Raw genomic sequence first — 22,925 nt, 5'->3', positions numbered from 1 at the left:
TCTAAGCTGTATTCAAAATATTAACATTTTGCTCCAGAAACATTTCTTCTTATTATCAGTGATATAAAAAGGTAAAAAAAAACAGCATTCAGAAAATAGAAAACTTTTGTAACTTTGTAAAAGTATTTACTGTATTATTTGTCCTTTCATGTGATCATGTGTGTGATTCTTATTGTGCTTGAACAACATATTTATCTTTAACAGCATAGCATTGCCTTCCTGCCTCATACGCCACAGGAAGCGAGTATTTATTTATTCATCATAATCACATTATCATCATTATTCTGCTCTCATTGGAGCTACCCATGCACTATGCATAGATTAGTCATTACATCAATCACTCTCTGGCATGCTGGTATATAGGAGCATTTAAAGAACTTGGACCCTTTTTAGATGTATTTTCGTCATTGAAAGGATGTCAGTGTCTTTTATTAATTAGCAGAGATGTGTCTTGCTGCTGCTCGCAGCATGAATGTACTCCCACACATTGAGAGCAATTCAGTGAGCATCCTTCAGTTATGAACCAAACAATACAGTTTATACACTTTCTGACTGAAGACTGCATCATAGACAATTTCAGCAATGTCAGAATAGTTTTGTAAATGAAATGAGTTAAACAGATTTAGAGCATCAGCATCAGCTCAACACTAGATGTTTTGTCTCTGTTTATATCAAATTGAAATTAGCTTTAATTACCGCAAACAATACAACATTGCTGAAGCTCACATTTAAACAGAAAGTAACAGATTAGTAGATAACTCAGTATTAGTTACAGCTGTGCTCAGTCTCCCTTTCTGTTTCGTTCTTTGTCTCTCCATTTCTTTCTGTTTCTCTTTCTGTCTTAGTGTTCTGCAGAAAGACTGAGAGGAATTTTTATTGGCGTGTATGTTGGGTTTAGAGTATCCTAGCAGTGTTTTCATTAAAACGAATGATCTACAGACGCTTAGTATGGGGCTGTGTGTGTGTAGGCACGCTAAAGTCAAACATCACTGAAATATCACGAAACATCACTGACTATGTTTACACGAATACCTAAATTGATCTCAGGCACGCTATTAGTGGGTCGAGCATGTAAACAGATCCACTTTCAGTCATCTGGGTCATGTGGATGTTGGTTTGCATGGTTTTTGAAGTGTTTGGCTTCCCATAAAGCTCATGACTAGATAAAACCGTTACTAATAGTAATATGCAGTTTGATATGCTGATGAGTGACTGCAGCATTGCTAAAAGAAACGCATACATGTAATATTAATTGCTCTCGTGTCGCAATCAGTGCTGGGATGTTCCCCCTTTCCATTACTCCAGTCTCTACTGTCACATGATCCTTCAGAAACAATTCTAATATGGTGATTTGGTGCTCAAGAAACATTTTCTTTTATTATGAACAGAGCCCGACCGATATATCATTTAACCGATATTATCGGCTGATACGAGCCTGTTGCCTGCTTCAAATTATCTGGCCACCACCCACCCCCACCTATATTTTATCATCAAATTACAATGATTCTAATTCTTAGTTTTGCACGATGATATGATGAATGGATGGCTAATTTTTAACAGCAGATTCATTGACCTTAGAGACTAGAGCTGATCTGCGTGTCATGGCACGTGTTTGCGGCGCATTAAAGGGTTACTCCATCCCAAAATGAAAATTTTGTCATTTATCACTTACCCCCATGTCGTTCCAATCCCGTAAAAGCTTTGTTCGTCTTCAGAACACAGTTTAAGATATTTTGGATAAAAACAGGGAGGCTTGAGACTGTCAGAGAAAGTATGAAAAGCATCGTCAGAATAGTCCATCTGCCATCAGTGATTCAACCGTAACGTTATGAAGCGACGAGAATACTTTTTTTACATGAAGAAAACAAATATAATGACTTTATTCAACAATTCCTCTCCACTGTGTCTCTCCAAATCAGCGTAGCACCATTTTGGCAATTCTGAGCAGTACGCAGATGGAGTACGCTCTTCTGTGTCAGAAGTGATGAAAGGATATGTTTTTTACGTGTATTTATGCTTTGGTTTGAAAACAAACAACGCATCGGCGCAGCGTGGCTGACACAGAAGAGCGTACTCCATCTGCGTTAGGGGTGCACCGATCAAGATCGGCCGATCGTTAATGCGCATCTCGTCAGTAAAGCTGCGCAAATAAACGCTGATAATGAACGTGGATTTGCGCAGCTTGTCAGTTAACAACGGCTCTGTGTAGTAACAGCTGCTCTATGTGTAATCATGCACCTGATGGAATTTATCGCTGATTAGATAACCGACTTTACTGACGAGATGCACATTAACGATCGGCCGATCTTAATCGGTGCACCCCTAATCTGCGTAATGCTCAGAATTGCCCAAATGGTGCTACGCTGATTTGGAGAGAAAAAGAGGAGAGGAATTGTTGAATAAAGTCGTTATTTTTGTTTTCTTCATGTACAAAAAGTATTCTCGTCGCGTCATAACATTACGGTTGAATCACTGATGGCAGATGGAGTATTCTGACGATGATTTACATACTTTCCTGGACCTTGACACTGTTATTTATTTGGCAGTCTATGGGACAGTCTCAAGCCTCCCTGTTTTCATCCAAAATATCTTAAATTGTGTTCCGAAGATGAACAAAGCTTTTACGGGTTAGGAACGACATGGGGGTAAGTGAATAATGACAAAATTTTCATTTTGGGATGGAGTATCCCTTTAAAGCCTGTGTTACGGCCACCGGAGCTGATCGCGGCCTCTCAGTCAATGCTGGTGTTTATACCAGCCCAGAACTCATGCCTACCACATCGATCACATCGCGCGGTGCGACAAAATACAATATAATTCTATAATTCTATTAAACTGCAAAAAGACGGTTTAAATATGAATGTTTTGCATGTTCATTGGATTACCAGAAAATAAACAATGGAAATGATACATTCCTTGCCATTCTGTGATGCATGTCCCGGTCAGAACACCGGCATGACAAGACAAAAACAATAAAATCCATTACAAATGAGACATTTGTTGCATAAAGTGGGGACATAATTATGGATTATAATGACTTGTACTGTCTTTTTACACGTTGTGTTGCATCACGCAGAGTAAACTTAAAACCATTTCTGCATTTGTGATCGGAGATATGACAAACAACAAGTGCTACTCTACACTCCTCAAAACTTGCATTTGAATCGTCAGTGGCAAATCTTTTAAATATGTAAACATACTTACAGACTGTGAGTCGGAACAGCCGTCATTGTAGTCTTCTCTCCCAGGATCAGGAAACAGTCCTCCATAAAATGTGCTGCACACATCTGAATATTTGGGTTGTACTGTTCTGGAACAGTGTTGGAAATACAACTTAACCACTGATTTCTAGTTGTGTCCTCTTTTGGAAGGCTAAACAAAGTATTTTTGCTTTCACAACGAATCAGCATCTCCACAACATGGCAGCAGCAGCAAAAGCGAGAATCAAAGTTACGCCTTCTTTCTTTATGTTAATGTTTTGGTTGTGTTATTTATTTGTTTGAACATCGTGACGTAGACATGTGGGGGTGTGTTTAAATGTGGCACTTTAGGAGGGCGTGGATGAGTCTAAACTTTTATTAAGAATATCTCTTTGGGTTTTAGTCTTGGCAACTTTAGGGATCTTATCTATTCACAAACAGCTTGTAACACTCCAAAGAGAAAGGAAAACTTGAAATCGCATCATATGACCCTTTTAAGATAAAGTAAATTAAATGAAGTGCCTTTCATATTTATTCCATTCCATTGCCATCTTATTGGAATTTTTACATTAGTGCATTCCTGAACTGGATTATATGGATTATTACTCATATCGTGATATGAGATTTTGGTTTGTTGGTTTGATTTTGCGCCAGTATCACACAAAGTTGTGCAGCCGCAGTGAGTTTCAGTCTAACTATTACTTAACTCAGTATCCAGAATCATGAATCAGCCAGCCTCTCTGAAGAATGAAAACACACAGACATCACTATCAATCACACAACACACAGCCAGCCGTGCAGTCAACACAATAAAGAGTCTAATCCACAAGACGCCCTCCTGTGAAAGAGAAAATCAAATGCTTATTTAGCCCATTCTAATCTAAATTCAGCAACAAATGACTTTACCAATGAGAAAGTATTTGTTAGAATAAGCACATCGTCATAAAAACTCATGCATATTTTGAGATTTTTGGTTTGGCTTCACATTTATAATCAGATGGTAATGAAGGTGCACTGTTAGATGCTGTTGCCCTCGCACATGGCTACAGAGAAGGATTAATGTCTGTGTTAATTAGGCGCATGCAGATAAACGGGAAGGTTTGTCAGAAAACAAACTGTAACACACAGGCCTTCACGTCCACTTTGCATCCAACTGTTGAAGCAAATCAGATGATAAAGACTGCTGTGCTATTTTTAGATTAGACATGGGGGAGGGAACTTGTACTTGTTCTCTTTCTCTCTTTCCCTCTCAATCTCTCTCTCTCTTTCTCTCTCTCTTTCTCTCATATGCCCCTGTCCGCCTCTCCGCGTCAATCTCCCTTTGTTTTCCTTCATCTCAACACCGTTATTTTCTCTGTCTCTCCCATACCCATCTTTCTCTTTCTCTAGCTCTCTCGTCTTTTACCTCCCCAGTGTTGATTGTGAGAATAGAGATCAGGCTAATTATGTGTCGTCGAGTCGATTTTCCAGGTTTAATTGCACCCCTGCAGTTTCATGTTAAGGAAAGTGAGAGATTTGATGAAGGTGCAGGAGAGAACAAGAGACAGATTGAATACAAGCAAAGCAGGAAAGAAAGGGCCAGGGGAAGGTACAGCCTGTGAAAATGGGTAGGTGTGTGTATAGCGGCACTTGTTTGGCCTTTCATCAGCACGGCCCTGGTCAATATTCATAGTTAAATGGAAAGTAATTAGCTCCATAACGATGCCTCACACACTCATATTCAAAGAACGCTCTCTCTTTTGGTGTATGCTGATGAAATAAAGCAAAGTCAATAGACCTGTCAACAGAATGATGTATTGTACGTGTATGAGAAGGGAAAAGACAAATGACGGCAACGGAGAAAATAAAATGAATCAAGAATAAAAGCAGCCGGGAGGGGGAGAGCGTGCAGCAAGTATAGAGAAAGTAAAACGGTAACAACCTGAAAAACAGCTTCACAAAGAAGCAGGAATTAAGACATTTTGTGTAATTTTTGAAGATGCGTGTTTACATGATGATCTTTGACTAACATGAACTAACAAAAAACCATGAAACCACCTGCGAATCGAATGTCTCATTAACAAATCAAGCTTTCTTTAAGGAAGATCTTATACAAGCAAGAGTGCTGTAGTACATAAAGTTTTTTTTTTTATTATTATTATTGAACAATATCAATTTACAAACTCAAATGGGGAACAATAAAATGCATATGACAAAATATACACTTTTCCAATTACATCTTCATCATACATAAATGTCCATGTGTATACATACATACATACATATACATATATATATATATACATACACATATACATACAATAACAACAAACAAAACAAACATTCTTTCAACATTTCAGGGGGTTGCATGGAGAAAAAAAAAAATAGGGGTCCTTACCTTAAAAGGAAAGAGACTCATACATGGTTTTATAAAATTCCTAAGGGGTTGATTATCTTTGGATAAGTGTTTTAAAGATTCAAATTATTTTTTGCATTCATTTTTAAAGCAGTTTAAAGAGGGTTTACTGTTATTCCACTTACTTTTGTGTATATGATATTTGCCCATTGTAATAATAATGTTTAACATCAATGACATATTTTTCGAAATACCATCTGCATAAACCAAAACCTGAAACAAATTTATTGATGGAATATCAGTGTTGATATCAATATTTAGCCAGCTTTAAAAGATCCTGCCAGAACTTCAATGCGACTGGACAAGAAAAAAATTAATGTTCAATGATTTCAGGCTTTTCTAAACAAAAAACACAAGGATCTACCTCAAAACGGAATCTTTTACGAAAAATTTCGTCAGCTGGATACACATTATTAATAATCCTAAACTGAATATCCTTCATTTTAGGTAGAATTGGCCATTTAAGATAATTACAGAATTTGTTTTTAAATATTTCATTGTCAAATTGTTTTAATTTTGAAGGTGTATTAAAATCTGAAAATAATTTACATTTTAATACATTCCCTATTACTTTGTTCTTGCATATTTTTGTCCCCAGTATGTACTTCTCCAATCTTTAACTCAGGCAATTTAACAGATACATTTGAATATGAAAGAGTGTTTTGTATCAATTGTTTTAAAGCAAGAGGGATTACACAAAGTATTAAATTCTCCACAGAAACTTTTTTTCTCTAATTTTTCCATGAATTAATTATATTAAATAATTTGACCAGTTGATCTCAAAGAGATCAACATATAAAACATTTTTTTATACCACTCCTGTTTAAATACTGTCTTTCTATTTGTTATAATAGTTCTGTTATTCCAAAAAGAACCATGAACTAGAACCATGTGGTGTAAAATTTGGAATATCATTTTCAAATAGTACAAAATCTGTTTGTGGAATTTTGAAAGCTTAATTGACAATTTGGAAACCTCAAAATCACATTTAAGCAAAAAATCGAACCCTCCAACTTTCTTGAATACACACTTAGGTATGTGAAACCACATTGAGTTATGTTGTGCTAAATACATTTTAATCCAATTCAGTTTAAGTACTCCAACCGTGTATTCAAATTCAGTGGCTTTCAGACCTCCATCTTTATATTCTTTATTCTTCTAAGATTTTTTAATATAATGTGTTTTGTTTTTCCTTATAAAATGAAACATAATAGAGCCAACCTTTTTTATCAGTCGAGGAGAAACATAAAGAGAGTAACATGGGTAAATTAGTTTAGATATGCCTTCTGCTTTGGTCAAGACGATTCTGCCCATAATAGACAGATCTCTCATAAGCCAATGATTAAGGGATTTTTTTCATACTGTCAGTTCTCTCTTCTATGTTTACTAATTTAATCGTATGTATTTCTTAAGAAATTATTAAACCCAAGTATTTCACTTCAGATTTAACAGGAATGGATTCTTTATTCATACATTTTTACATTTAGGCTTCATCCTGATGCTCTAGAAAAAAATGAAAAAATATTCAGGGCTTTTTTAACTATAGATTTATCTTTTAAAAATATTACCGTGTCATCAGCAAATTGACTAATTCGATATTTATAATGAGAAATTGTTATTCCTTTTAATTGAGGATGGTTGACAACTAAATAAGCTAACATTTGAGTGCATAATATAAACAGTTTTGGAGAGATTGGATATCCTTATCTAATTCCATGTAAAATTTCAATTCTGGGAGTCATACCTGGATAAAGGGATATAGAACTATAAATGTTGTTATAGAACATTTTAATAAACTTGCAAAACCCTTCCCCAAACCCAAACATTCTAAGCATCGTAAATATAAATTCATGCTCCACAGTGTCGAATGCTTTAAAAAAAATCTATAAATAAAATGAGGCTTTCTGATTGTATCAGTGATTGATAGTCGTAGTCATATCCAGGATTAGTCTAATATGGCTTTGAATATTATCTTCCCTTAATAAATGCTGATTGATACTCCTCTACAAGTTTCCCAAGTACTTGTTTAAGGTGATTAGCATACACCAGGGCAAGTAATTTATAATCTGTGCATAATAGAGTTATTGGTCTCCAATTATCTAATAATAGCAATTGTTTTTTGGGGTTTAGGTAGCAAGGTTATTAAACCTGTTAGTAGGTGATAAGCTTCCCTTCTGAATGCATTCTAAAAATCTATACCATCTATACCTGGTGATTTACTATTATTAATTTGTTTTAAAGCTACATCCATTTCCTCCAAAGTCAACTCATCATCAATGAAGATTTTTTTTCCTCATTCAGTTTATGTACTTTATCTCTTATAATCATAAATATAGAATCACAGTAGGCTTTTTTATAATTGCATTTATAAAGTTTAGAATAGAAAAGCAAAATTAAATTTTGAATTACTTTTTGATCATATGTTATAATTTAATTAATCTTAAGCTTACAAATTTATTTCTTTGTTTTTCAAGGCTGGAAAAACTTTTTTCTCCTTTTTCAATCCACCACATTCTTGATCGAATATAAGCTCCATCTGCTTTATTTCTTAATGCAACTCATTTAGTTTAGATTGCAGTGACTGTAATTTTGCTGAATTTTCTGGTGATTCTTGAGTATTAACCTCCAGTGAATTTATTTCCCCAATCAGTTCCCTTTGTTTATGTTTTCTTCTCACTGATAAAAATGTGCCTACATCAATTGCTATGTTTAACCTTAAATTGAAACCATTCCCATTGATGTAAGTTAGACATATCTAGCTTTTCAATCTCCTCAGTGAGAGCCAACACCTGTTGATAAAATCTATAATTTTTATCATTATTAAACTTCCAAATATTAGGAGAAATTTGATATTTCTTAAAGACTGCTAAGGACTGAGTAACCATACAGTGATCTGTAAGTGGGGAGCTGTAATTTTACATTCCGAGGCATTTCTTGAGGGTTTAAACCATGCATGCGGAATACTATCTGGGTTGGATACCCTCCAGTAATCAACAACATTTACAGTTTTACAAAAATTCCATATAGTATCATTATACACAGAATGTGTACCTCTTTGAGCCCCATTATCACATTTTCTGCATTATATATATTTTTCCCCATTCATTAACCAAATGACCAAGTTTCTCAAACATTTCTCTGTTAGACACTGTTATTATAACAGTAAGTACAGAGTAATATATAATATTTGTAATGAATTTCTACTACTGTCATTAACCAGTGACCTTCTGTGTCCCCTTTATGAACAATTAAAGAGCCTTCAAATCTGTTAAAAATACCATCACTCCAGCTGAATGTAAAGATCCATGTGCAAACAAGGCTAAATCACCCCATTGAATTCTCCAAAATCTTTCATCATTCAAAGCAGAATGAGTCTCTTGTAAGAAAACACAGTTAGCTTTTTGTTCCTTGCAAAATAATAATAAAAAAAACGCTTTGTAGTACATAAAGGTGCATTCAGTAATTCTTTAGCTAGCATTAACATCGCTGTTCTTCTGTACTTTAATGATTAGATGCTGCACTGCCATCTTTCGGTGTGGTTCACCATCATTCCCTTGCTTTTCCAGATCCTGTCCCCCTCCCCCTCTCTCTCTCCCACTTTGCTTTCTGTCAGCTCTACACTGTTCTATCATAATAATAAAAAAGAAGCAACTTAGGGATCACTACTGTCACTATTTTCTGTCATAAAAATCTTTTCATCTTGTGTATGCCATATTGATGTTTGCGCTTGTTTTTGTCTTTGTCTGTTTTTCTGTCTCCTTCCTTCAGTACTTTTCTGTTTCTTCAGTCGCACAGGTTCTGATTCTCTCAATGTTTTTGCTGTTAAAGCATGATAATCAGTGTGTTCTGATGTCTAATTTTCACTCTTCGCATCCCCAAACAACACTACTGTAGCGCAGGCAGTGATCTTGAGGATTTTCTTTGACCCTTAGTGAAACATTGCGGGACACGTCATTTCAGAGTGGCAAAATACATTAAGAGGGGTGTCCTATAATTAAAACGCTTTTATATAGAAAACTATCATAAATACAGTATCTCTTCACAGAAATATTATATATTTCTTATTGTGAAAAACTTTTAAATGTACATTTAGAATATAGATTTCACTCAGTGCCATTCGGGTGGAATGCTGAAAACACACGTAACAAACATAGCGTTATGCGCTGTTACAGACAGTGCAAATGAACATTACAGTGTTGTTGTACTCTGTATCAGGAGTCTTGGGACACAGTTTGGCCAATCAAATTCAAGGAGTGGAACCATTGTATAAAAACAATCTTAAGCTTTGCATCTATTTGTCTATTTTTGTTTTGTTATTTTTAAGTATATTACATGTCTGTTGCATCACTAGGCATTACAACTCCAGCTGAGCAAGAGATATCAAGAGGGAAATGAGCTGTGAGTGTATTGCTTGTGTTAGTTTTACATGATTTGAAAAACTGAACCTCTGCGCTAAGAGACATTTAAATTACTGGTGTGACGATGGTTGGCTGAGTTTGTGTCAGTGTGTAGCAGTGAATGTTATTTTAGGGAAGATTTCTCTGGATGAGAGCACTTGGATTAGTTGGATCGTTCTTTATCTTTGTTTGTGTGTAAGAGTGCAAAAGTGAAAAAATGACACAGTTACTAAATGACGCGGTAGTTGACTTTCAGAGAGAATTTTCTCCCTTTGTCACATGATTAGCTTTTCTAATGTTTCTAATGTTTACCAGCTCTCTCAGAAACCACAGCTGGTTTATTAAAATAGGGCTGCCAGGATGCCAGATATCCATTACACAATTATTGTGGCCAAAGGAATTCAAAATAGCTGTGTTATCGCAAATCTGTAGAACTTTTGGAAAAACTTTGATTTTGAGAAATCAAAGAATTAGATTTTATCAGTCAAATTCATCTTTAACTTGTTTATTTTGTGTTTGATCATTTTTTGCCAGTGAATCACACTGAAAATACAACAGGTCCTTACTCACTTTCTTTTTTGTTGCATCAGGCAGCAGCCAATGAGCTTGCTGCTCAACATTCAAATACTTGTCCTCCACCTTCCCCAGCTCCACCTGTCTAAATGTGTTCCTGTGGCTCAGTGGTAGAGCATTGCATTAGCAATGCAAAAGGTTGTGGGTTCCATTCCCAGGGAACACACATACTGATAAAAAAAATGTATAGCCTGAATGCACTGTAAGTCACTTTGGATAAAAGTGTCTAATAAATGCATAAATGTAAATGTAAATGTATTGGCAGTAGTGTAGCACATTTATCCTGGCAAGACCAAATACTCTATCTCTAAATGGACTTGAAGCTTGGAGTTTTACCTTTATCAGAAATATGCAGATCTGTGATTTGCAGTCTGTTATTATAGCATTCTTATTGTTACTGATTGTAATTAACAGCATAGTCCCTAAAGGCTTGCATGACTTGTTGCAGGCTGAATCTGGTAGCGCAACAACAAATGTTTCTAACCAGTAATAATCCTCACATAATCTGTATTTAGTTTTCAAACATGTACTCTGTCATAGCAACCATTTTAGAGTGCCGCCTGTGACCATAATGGTTTCTGACACATTGTTTATCTTGTCTTTGAACCTTTGGAAAAAAACAGCTCAAGTATCTCCCTTCGATGACAATGGAAATGAACTGAGTGGGAATGATATGAGCATTGCCAGAAAAAGTTTGTTTTGAAGGAATATTGATGTTATTTAAGCTGGACGTGGATCAGAGTTGGGGGAGAAGACTGTAACATTACTCTTCGAGCTTTGATTCACATATGGGTGGAATTATGAGGATAAGAATCTTGCTTTGCTATTGAGAATGAAACATTAAAAAGACTTTATCTAAATAATTAGGATTGGTCGAAATACTTTGCATATTTAAACTTGTTCAGAGATTTTTCAGAGCCTACAAACCTTAGATGGAACTTTCACTCAGCACAAAGTCATTTACAGTTCTGCTGGATTTTGTTCACAGTAAGCATTGAATGTGAACTATGAAAAATTGTGTTTTATGTAAGGTTGTTACAGTGTAGTGTTTTTTTTCTCTCTGCAGCTTCAGATAACAGCCAGAGGTTTCAGGAAACATGTTTTGCATTTGCATTGACGCCACAGCAGGTCCAACAAGTCAGCAGCTCAATGTAAGTCTGTTTATTCATAACATTTCCTTCAGAAATGATATAATGATGTTACAAAGCAAAATCCCAAAATAAGAAGAGGAGTGTCTATAAGGCACTGATTGTGTGTCATGTTGGACTCATTTATTATCTCAAATTAGTAGTTTTCCAATTTCTCTCTTTATAGAGACATATCGGGGACCAAATGTGACTTTACAGTGCAAGTTCAGTTACGGTACGTTATTCACATGTTCATACACTGAAACGTTTTGCATAAATATGATACTGTATAAAACTTCAGAGCACTAGCCTGCTGTTTTCTGCTTAATCCAGGTTTTGTCTATCAGAGACAAGCTGCCCTCAGGAGGACCACTTCCCCCCTAATCTTTGCGTTAAAGTCAATGGGAAACCATGTAATCTCCCAGTAAGTTAAACTACTACAGTTCAATTGTCCATCTGTCCATCATTCTAAACTGAGACACATGGTCGAGACACCGTTGGCGTCTGACAAACGCTGTTTGTTTAAAAAAAAATTTTTTTTATATTTTTATTTGACTGAAATACACAAGCTCATCATTTATTGTTTGCCTATTGTTTTTCACCAGGGATATCTGCCTCCTACCAAAAATGGTGTGGAACCAAAGAGGCCCAGCAGACCCATCAACATTACCTCATTGATCAGACTGTCCACAACTGTCCCCAACACCATCATAGTGTCCTGGACCTCAGAAATTGGACGTGTAAGTTAATAATAATCCCTCCCTCTCCTGATTTGTGAATACAAGTACTGCAGCATTTGTTTGTTAATGTTTTTTTCACCTTTTATGGGAAAAGATGGAAAGTAATTTGTGGTCTAATAAGTCAAATCAAGCAAGCCTATTATAGGAGCTCTTGTTGAAATCAACATTTATTTTTAGCTCCCCATACGTGTCTTGCAGCCATTTGCAGTCACTTGATGGTCAATTATAGCATCGGCTTAATGCAGTTTGTGTGAAAAGGTCAGCATGTATGTAGTATTTTAGTATTTTCTCAGAGTGGAGTTTTGAGGCACAGCTAAAAAAAGAATATCAAAATAAAAATCACTCTTGCAGATGCCCTTATTTCAGTCATTTTTCAGAAAAAAAAAGACTTTTTGTAGAGTATTGATGGATATGACATCAAACAGAAATTTATAAACTTGCATATTAGTAATTTAAATGCTTTATGTCTATTCTCTGTGTTGTGGTCTGTGCTAATCGTAAATATTTCCCTAAAGGTTTATATATTATCTGAAATAATTTGTGTTCTTTGTGAATGCTCATTTACCTTTGATATGTTCTGGAAATGCATTTGTGATGGATGAATGCTCTTGTCCATTAGCATTTAATGCATATTAAAAAAAGATTTTGAAAAAACAAAACAAAAAAACCCTCACTGTTTAACTTTGAGACTACTGTAGGCAGACAGGATTTCATTACTTCATCCACAGATCCCTATATCCTATTAGCTAACATATTCATCTTCTTGCACATAATACATCACTGCACCTACATATAATATTCAGCCTCATGAATGATGTCATTCCTTATCGTATAACTTGCCTCGGCAAGCAATGAGCAATCCTGGCACTCTCTGTGGTAGATTCCTTAAATTTTTCACTCTTGCTCAGGAGTCGTGAAAATAATATGAGCTGTACCTTCTCACTGAATCTTAAGGGCTCTTTATTATAGAACCTATTCATATGGCACTGATAAAACAATGATGTAAGATCTGACCTGAAAATATAAATAAATGATGCCTAGAAGACGCTTCTTCTCTGCAGTAGGTTTTTGCACGCTGTTATATCCTAGCATTAGTATTGCATTGTCTCACTGTGATGTTATGGTTAATAAGTTATTCCATAAATTATTACATATTTCGCATATTAACTTGCATTAAAATATATATAGACTGCATGCTGTTTTAATAAGATGTTACTATATCACAAAATGTTGCTCGGATTGAAGTGTGGGATGCCAATGTGTCTCTAGTAATGAATCAATCGTTGGATTGTTTTCTCAGAGTTACTCTATGGCGGTGTACCTGGTCAAACAGCTGTCCTCTACAATGCTATTGCAGAGGCTACGGGCTAAAGGCATCAGAAATCCAGATCACTCCAGAGCACTCAGTAAGCATGCACATTCCCAAGAGAAATAAAGCTGTTCTGTTTGTTGTCCTAAAACCTGGAGAAAATTATCATTTTTAAGCTATGGGTTTCCACAGGAATTTCCATTGGGTTTTAGAATAGCAGATTTACACTTTTGATTTAGACTAGTGTTATTTTATTCAGCAAGGATGCATTAAAATAAAGTCAAGTAAAGAATTTGTTGCCAAAGACTTCTATTTCAAATTTTGTTTTTTTTTTTTGATGTAGGTTTTGTTAAATTTGTGTTTGGTAAAGTTTTTGAAAGAGGACTTCGGTGATTGAACAGCTCTGTTAAGTTTTAATTTAGTTCTTTTTTCTTGATATCTAATCTAAAGATGGCAACGAAGACGGAGTTTTTTATTGCTAGTTTAATTCAGACAGAAATAGTCTCTTTGTCCCCCTATTCCTACCTCGCAGCAAAGATAAATTATAATTAGTTGGTGTATTATTTTATCCAATTTAAAACCTTAAAAATTGTGCTCCATAGTGGGGCTGGGCGGTATGACGATATTATCGTATATCTTCGATGTCTCCGTAAGTATCGAGATGTCGATGTCAACAGTCAGGTCTTTTTGCATGCAAGAATAAAATATTTAGCAGGAGGGTTGGGAACGGAAAAGCTATTCCACATTCGGAAATCAGATCAGATGCGTAAGGTAAGGTTGATTTCTTTATGCGCATTTATTGTGATTTTAAAAGATGCCACTGCAAGAAGAAGAAATAGAACTCACTTCTGCACTCACTCACGCTCAAAAGATTAGGTGATTAGGTTAGGTTTGATTTCTTTATACACACAAAGCGCACGCACAAAAGCCGCCTCTTATATACACACGAACAATGGACTGAGCTCTTTGTGATTTTAAAAGATGCCACTGCAAGAAGAAGAAATAGAACTCACTTCTGCACTCACTCACGCTCAACAATCGGTTATGTCTAAAGTGAATGTAAAGAGTTAAGAAAGAAAACAAGGGTGTATTGGATTCATGCATTGACAGCAGCCGCTGCCGCCAGTCTGTTAATCAAAGAACAAAAGAAAAGAGAATCCCTCACTGATCTTGACTGATTCACCTCCATTTATATTTCATTTGCCTGTTGTTCAGTGCTGACTACTGTAATGTGCATCTGTGTATGCGATTATTTTGGAGATGTGTTCCATTATAATTTATCCTTATTTAGGGTATAGGTCTATTATTTTTGATCTGTAGTTTAATAAAGTTAAACAGAAAAAAGACAAAAAGAAGCACTGCATTTGTTTCTGAATATTTATTAAAACAGACTGTATAATGATGGTTAAACAGAAAAAAGACAAAAAGAAGCACTGCATTTGTTTCTCTGCAGAGTTGCAAAGCTCAAAGTCCAATTCAAAAGAAGATATTTTATTTAACAGAAATTACTTTTCTAAAACTACAAGGAATGACTCGTTTGGACTACAACGAATATTTTCCGGGATTTGTGATATCACAAAGATCCACAAAGATCCGAATGGGATGAGCCCTGATTGAGCTGCACTAGAGAAGGCAACGAGTGTTATCACAAAGTCGGAGACGCCTTAGCTTTCCCAAGGCTGACGAACTTAGAGTGGTTACAATCATCTGGGTTAAAATCATGCTCAAATTGATTTGATTTTCTTGCAGTATTTCACTGAAGCAGGCAGGCAGCTATGGTAAGAGGCAGGACATTTCCCGAGCAGGCACCGAGTGCTGCCAATCACAACACACACTGGCCCAGCTAACCAATCACAGCACATTTCGGATTTCAGAAGGGTGGGCCTTCATTTGACACAGGAAGTATTCGAGCTGTTCATGCCAGACCGGGAGAGAAGTTTTGTAATAATGTAAAATATGAGAAAAATAATGTTTTTCGAACAACCTAGTATGAGAACCTGTTCTAGTACACACCCAAAACAAAATCAAGACCTTGTAAAAGAGCATAATAGGACCCCTTTAAAATACGCAAATTCCTTCAGCGCACATTTCAGTGCAGTATTTTTACAGATTTTTTAAACCGTGTATATAATATAATTATGTTTAATTAAGCTGAGATATAGCATTATAAATTCTTAAGTCATTTGCAACAAAACTATAAAATTTTGTTGCAAACGGTGAAGACATCAGGCTAAATTATATATTTTTTAGTCATTTGCGAGATAAGTGTTTTGGCAGCCCAAAATTAAGCTGAGGACGTTGAATTTTGATTAATAAAATAAAATTATAAAAATTACAATACAAAAAGGAAATTAAAATTACCCTGCTTCTAAATAAATAGAGGTTTTTTTTTTTTTTTTTTAAAAGGGGGAAAAGAGAGACCAACTTAATTGTTGGGCTACCGGAAAGGGAAGAAAAAAAAAAACCTTAACGTTTTTGCTCAGAATTCGTTTTTAATCCCTGCATGATTTAACTCATACATGATAAATATCAAATACGTTATAGCTTGACTGCAAGTTTAAAAACAAAGCTGCAGTTGTTATAATTAAGGAAATTAAACTTACCATCATGAACTGTGTCTACACAGGCAATAATGCCAGAAAGAAAGAGAAACATCGGAAAATAGGCATATTTTATTCAAGACATTATTATGACATCAACATGCATTTATCATTATTACAATCACCGCCAGAATGACCAGCTTCACCATGATGAACTTAAAATTGGGTTCTATAATTTTTCCTCAACAGTTCTCCTCACAAAACAAAATTAATTTCAAACAAATTTAATAAGAACAGAGGGGAAATTATTAGCAACACCAAAATAACAGCAAAGCTAATGTTTTCTGTTAGTTTTAGCACAAACTAAGAAAAGTAAAACCAAACTTTGTGGTAATAATTAAGACCAAACTCATCATGGTGTGAGTTGTGCATGTCGGCAGTGTTGTCTCGGCGGGGCATGGTGGAGGTGGGGCTTAGGTAGGCGATATTTTAAAAGGTGATTATCGATAAGATATTTTTGACATATCGCCCAGCCCTACTCCATAGACTAGTCAGTAGTCATTTTCTTAAACCTATCAAGACTAAGTAGTGCTTGATTGTGTATATAAAGCAGAATCTTTTATTCTGTATAGCAAGGTGTTCTGTATAGTTCATCTAGAATTGATCTAATCACTGACAGAATGCAGCATCCCAGTTCTGCTTACAAAGATTGCTCTTTGTTCTTGTCTGCCCTTCAAACTTTCCGTGATACTTAAAAATTTTATGTAGCAACCTATAAACTGTGTGAAGAGGCTTGTTAATTCTGAAAGAACGCCCTGATGCCCCTGTTGTAAACAAGCTACAGCACAGCAGCCTGAGGCAGCTCAATCAAATTCTGAAGCACTAATATTTATTCACATGATTTGAGAAATACAAACAAGTGTTTTAGAAATATTTTAAAGTGTAATGGTGAAGATTATGGCTGTGAATATTATATTTGTCCAATGATAACCCATTTAATAAATACACACTACTGTTCAAAAGTTGCGGATTGTAAGATTATTATTATTTTTTTTCTTAGCAGCACCAACGCTGTTAAAGACAATCAAAATTGAAATAAAGCAGTATTTTTGTGAAATAATATTTCAATTTGAAATAATAATAATAATTTTAATTTACTATTTTCTATTTTAAAATATATTAAAAAGTAATTTATTCCTGTGATGGCAAAGCTGAATTTATGTCAGTCTTCAGTGTCACATGATACAACAGAAATCAATCTCATATGCTGATTTGGTGCTCAAGAAACATTTCTTATTATTATTAATGTTGAAAACAATTGTGCTTGTGCTCCTGAATATTTAGGGAAAATTGTGATAAATCTCAGGATTGTTTGTGAAGTTTCAGAACAGGCAACTTTTTTTTACATTATAAATATGGTTACTGTGATTTTATATCAATTTAATGTATCCATACTGTATTGTAAAATATAAATAAATAGTAAAAAAAAATAATAATAATAATAATTGCTTTAAAAAAGAAATAAAAATCTTACTAATCCCAACCTTCTGAATGGTTGTGAAGGTGTGAATATGATGAATTGAAGTGTTCAGAACTTTATTATTGCCAGGTTAAATGTGACCATATTGTTCTTTCATTCCTCCAGTTGTATTAATAACTCATTTTTTAATAGCAACGCAGTTGTAAAGATCTCTGTGTGTTTTCAGCTGCTAATGTGTGCTTTTGCCCTGCAGTAAAGGAAAAGTTAACGGCAGACCCTGACAGTGAAATAGCAACCACCAGCCTAAGAGTTTCATTATTATGTCCGGTAAGCATCTTATTTGTCTGATCACTTGGTTAAACATGCGCGCACACACACACACACACACACACACACACACACACACACACACACACACACACACACACACACACACACACACACACAATAACGCTTATTTTGTCTGATCACTCGGGTACACTGTGTTTTGTTATATATTTATACAAATGAATGTAACACACACACACACACACACACACACACACACACACACAATAACGCTTATTTTTGGAGGAATTCTTCGTCTTCTTGTTAGTTTAAGCCCAAGGACCAGCTGCAACAAACCTCTTAAGCTAAGAAAATTCTTAATTACAATTCCAAACTAATTATCACTAAGGCTTTTTTTTTTCTCTTGACAAGTCTGTTGCAACTAGCTATAGGACCTTACAAAGTCCTTATGAGAACCAGAGCTTTATAACATATTATTATTTAAGATTCTAGTGTTTCAATGTAAAGATCACACAAAGTAAAGACTGACATTTTTTATTTTAAACTCAAAATGAAATCAGATTCAGAGTGTTTTATATATTATGACTCATAAATCTGTCTAAAACAATTAGGCTGTTTAATGTCAGTTGTATGTTGCCATGATTATATAAGTTTTGTTCATGTTTCTCTTTTCATTCTTTGGTCTGTGGCCAAGTCTACATCTGTTTATGTATGTATGTACAGTATGTGTGTGAGTTTGCCTGGATTTTTTCCATGTGGCATGTCTGTGTGTAAGTCCTTCATGACTGTCTCAGCTTTTGTTTGTGTTACACAGCTGGGAAAGATGCGGCTAATGATTCCGTGTCGGGCGTTGACGTGTTCACACCTGCAGTGTTTTGATGCTACGCTCTACATCCAGATGAATGAAAAGAAGCCCACATGGGTGTGTCCTGTATGTGACAAAAAAGCACCCTATGAACATCTCATCATTGATGGGTATGCAGAACAATAACAGAACAGAACAGAACAAAACAAGAAATTAAGTTGTTTTTACCATCCTTACCCTATGTGATATATATACACATATATATATACACACACACACACACACACATTTATTTATATGTGACCCTGGACCACAAAACCAGTCAAAAGGGCCAATTTTTTGATTGATTTATGCATAATCTGAAAGCTGAATAAATGAGCTTTCCACTGATGTATGGTTTGTTTAAAGGTTAGGACAATATTTGGCCGAGATGCAACTATTTGAAAATCTGGAATCTGATGGTGCAAAAAATCTAAATACTGAGAAAATCACATTACTAATATTACGAGAAAATACATATTACTAATCAAAAATTAAGTTTTAATATATTTACGGTAGGAAATTTACTAAATGACTTCATGGAACATAGTCTTTACTTTATATCCTAATGATTTTTGACATAAAAGAAAAATATATATATATAATTTTGACCCATACAATGTATTGTTGGCTATTGCTACACATATACAGTGCTACTTATGACTGGTTTTGTGGTCCAGGGTCACATATATAGTTGTGGTCAAAATATTTATGTAACAATATAAACCCACATTTATTTTTTCTAATATAATTTTGATTTTGCATGAAGTTTTCCAGCTGTTTTCCAATGAGTGAATGATCTAAATTTACATTCTCTCTTCCCTAATCTATCCTTTGTGTCTTTTTCCTCTCCTTTTCTCTACCAATTTGTCTGTCCATCCTTAGGTTGTTTATGGAGATTCTGAACAGCTGTCTAGATTGTGATGAAATCCAGTTCAAAGAAGATGGCAACTGGGCCCCCATGAGGTCGAAAAAGGAAGTGCAGGAGGTGTCGGCTTCATACAATGGCATTGATGGTCAGTCCCAGTTACTGCTGATCATCTCCTCATATTGTTGAGGAAGTGCTGCAGGATGCGTTTTGGGTGCATTCTTGAAAATTGAGAATTGGTCTAAGGCATCTTGAAAGCCCTAATGCAGTAATTAAGCACAGCATTGTATTTTGATAATTAAAGTTTTTTTTTAATTAAAAAAATTCTGTGAAAGAAATGAAAACTTTTATTATTATAAACTTATTAAAAGTGTCAGTACTGTTACATTGTTACAAAAAATCTAATAATTTCAAATAAATACTGAACTTTTTATTCATCAGTGTATCATGAAAAAAAGGTTTATACAAAACTGTTAAACAGCTTTCATAGTAGCTTTTCATTTGAATTATGAGAAATGTTTCTTGAGTGTTTCTTGATCTGGTCGATAGTGGCAAACAATGAATGTGACATTAACCTTTCCCTGAGAAATGCCATCCCACCTAGCAATATACATGCTTATATAAACTGAACATACACCCTGAAATTATTTGGTTTACAGTCTGCTGTGTGTGTGTGTGTGTGTAATCAGGTGGATGTCGTACAACAGTGTTGGAGCAGAACTCTCAAACAAACGGCAACAGTGGAGGCAACAGCAAAAAAGTGGAGGTGATTGATTTGACTCTTGACAGCTCGTCTGAAGAAGAGGACGATGAAGAACCTCCTCAGAAGAAAAGCTGCCCCTCGCTATCTAGCATCTCTCCTCAGATGGATAATGGGTACATTTCAGTAAAACCAAACAAATATGCACAAATAACATTCTATGGGTGGGTGTTGTGAAAGGTTTTACTCAAGCTAGCTTGTTTGTTGGCGTGTTCACAGGGTACTAAATCTCCACAGACAAGCGTCTCCTGTGAGTCGAACTCCCAGCATGCCTCAGGTGGATACCAATTACATTCCCCCACCTCCTCCCCTCATTCAGGACTACCGCCACTACTACTCTACACCCACTGACCTGTCAGGTACAGCACCCAAACATCATTAGGAGACTGTTTAATGTGGAAAATGTGCTTGTTTAAGCTTCAGCATTTGTGCTGATTTATCTCTGACCTCTATCTCTTACAGATCTCAACTTTTTTCCTTTTTTACAAGGAGAGAATCATCAGGTAACAATCCAAACTTTTCTTGGTCTGACAATTAAACTTGATGTAGCTACTCTAGCGACCATCTTCTGTTTCTCTTTTTTTTTTTTTTGCTGTCTCTCCAGCACTACAACATGGTGATGGCAGCAGCCGCATCAGCCTCTGAAGATCACGACCTCCTCCTGAGTCGTTTTCTCCCATACGGCTCGTCCCAGCTCTTCCTGGACCCTCCCTCTACCCCCGTAAGCAACAACCTCCCTCCCATTAACGTCAATGGCAGCAGCACCGGCAGTAGCCTGGTGTCCTCCAGCAGCCTGCGGGAAAGCCTCGGACATCCACCCGCTCCACGCCCCACCTCCGAATCAGCCCCCACGTCTGCAATCTACGGTCCCATCCCAGACGTCATCTCTTTAGACTGACCCAGGACCGAAACTGACTGAAGAGACTTCCAAACACTGGGAAGAAAACAGGACATACAGGATGACTGAAGGGTGTTTTTGTAAACGATGATAATCGTTGCCGTGTACAGAGAACAAATATATTTTTTGTTTTACTTTTGTATATACTTATCTATCTAGCAATCTAATGTATATGTAAACTTGAAAGAGTTTTTCTTTTTCCCCCTCTGGCTTGCTAAAATTACTTTGGATTTTGTCTCCTGGGAAACTGACGCTCTTATTCCTTTTTACAGCTTTGTCTCAACCTCTTTAACATAATATGAACACTTTTTATATCCTTTACCCATCATATTCTGTAATCGTCTATATTTTGTCTGATTCCACAGGGCACAATGGCTGCGATCGGACGGTCTGCCCGACTCTCTTCCCAGCAAATCTTGTTGTCTTTGCCAGTCCATAACATTTCCCCTAAACATGCAGGATTATTTTATATAATGCTTTTAAAGGGAAAGTTCACCCAAAAATGAACATTCTGTCATCGTTTACACAACCTCATATTGTAAATTCTTCTGCCGAACACAAAAGAAGACACTTTCAGTGTTTTTTTTCCCCATACAATGAAAGTCGGTGGGGTCCAGAGTTGTTTTAGACCCCATTAAAACATTCTTTAGTGTTGCACAGAAGAAAGTCATACAGGTTTGGAAGAGAGTAAAGGATGACTAGATCATTTTTTGATGAACACTCTCTTTATTTTGATGGGCCGTTAAGAAGCATTCCTTTACATTCAGGTTAACAACTGGAAGTAATAGCATTGTTACAGATTGCCAATGTCTGACCTCATGATTCTTATGTGAAATGTAATTCATGACTGTTTTTAAATCAATGTAATTCTCTAACAATTTTGCATCCATATTTTCTTGCTCAATGCCAAAAGAACACTGTTTAGTGTTGAAGATTATAGAGTGAGAGCTTGTGAGTTCAGTGAACTTAAATGTAGACTTTGTGTGGAAAGTAAGGATTTACACTCTTTGTTTTTTTTTGTGGCTACCATGCTTGATTGTTCATTCATTTTTTCTTTCTCCTTTCCTTCCGTCCCGCTCTTTTTGAATTTTTCAGAAGGAATGATTTGTTTGGAGGTTCTGCAGTGGCGTAGAAGGTGAGGTTACGATGTCCTTGGTGTTGGTGTGTAATTGCTCATAGATGTTTGTTTCAACCTCATGCAGTGACTGAGGTCTCTGTTCAGTTGTTGTCTGTCAGGTCATCTGTGTTTGGTACTGTACAGGAAAACTAAAGCCACTCATCGTTTCTTCTGTTTTGTCACGTGTGCCTTGTGTGAGTGTGTTTTGTGCATGAAAGAATGGACCTGTTATTATGTATTTTAGTTAGCCTATATTAATCTATTCTTCATGTCAACCATCAGATGTGGAGCTCTTATCTACAGACTTGGTGTTTCTAAGCAAATAATCCTATTGGATGTCCTTTCAAGTGCTGATTGGGATTAACACAGAAAGTTTATTGCAAAGGTTT

At 35.7% G+C, this 22,925-nt stretch overlaps 1 protein-coding gene across 2 annotated transcripts in view; it reads left to right on the top strand.

Moving 5' to 3' along the window:
• pias1a (protein inhibitor of activated STAT, 1a) overlaps positions 1-22,294 on the top strand; it is a 43,228-nt gene extending 20,934 nt beyond the window's left edge. For both annotated transcript variants that reach the window (XM_042727749.1, XM_042727750.1), the window contains exons 3-14: positions 11,632-11,716; positions 11,880-11,927; positions 12,026-12,116; positions 12,298-12,432; positions 13,733-13,838; positions 18,015-18,088; positions 18,864-19,024; positions 19,779-19,909; positions 20,451-20,637; positions 20,741-20,880; positions 20,984-21,024; positions 21,126-22,294. In XM_042727749.1, the coding sequence (XP_042583683.1) occupies positions 11,632-11,716; positions 11,880-11,927; positions 12,026-12,116; positions 12,298-12,432; positions 13,733-13,838; positions 18,015-18,088; positions 18,864-19,024; positions 19,779-19,909; positions 20,451-20,637; positions 20,741-20,880; positions 20,984-21,024; positions 21,126-21,419 (1,493 nt within the window). In that variant the 3' untranslated portion in view covers positions 21,420-22,294. The remainder of the gene's footprint in view (positions 1-11,631; positions 11,717-11,879; positions 11,928-12,025; positions 12,117-12,297; positions 12,433-13,732; positions 13,839-18,014; positions 18,089-18,863; positions 19,025-19,778; positions 19,910-20,450; positions 20,638-20,740; positions 20,881-20,983; positions 21,025-21,125) is intronic.
• Positions 22,295-22,925: the final 631 nt, after the last annotated feature.

The sequence above is a fragment of the Cyprinus carpio genome, chromosome B7, assembly GCF_018340385.1.
Source record: "Cyprinus carpio isolate SPL01 chromosome B7, ASM1834038v1, whole genome shotgun sequence".
In the NCBI taxonomy this organism is placed as follows: domain Eukaryota; kingdom Metazoa; phylum Chordata; class Actinopteri; order Cypriniformes; family Cyprinidae; genus Cyprinus; species Cyprinus carpio.
Note: the sequence above shows the minus strand (reverse complement) of the source record. Positions and strands in the feature narration are given on the sequence as shown.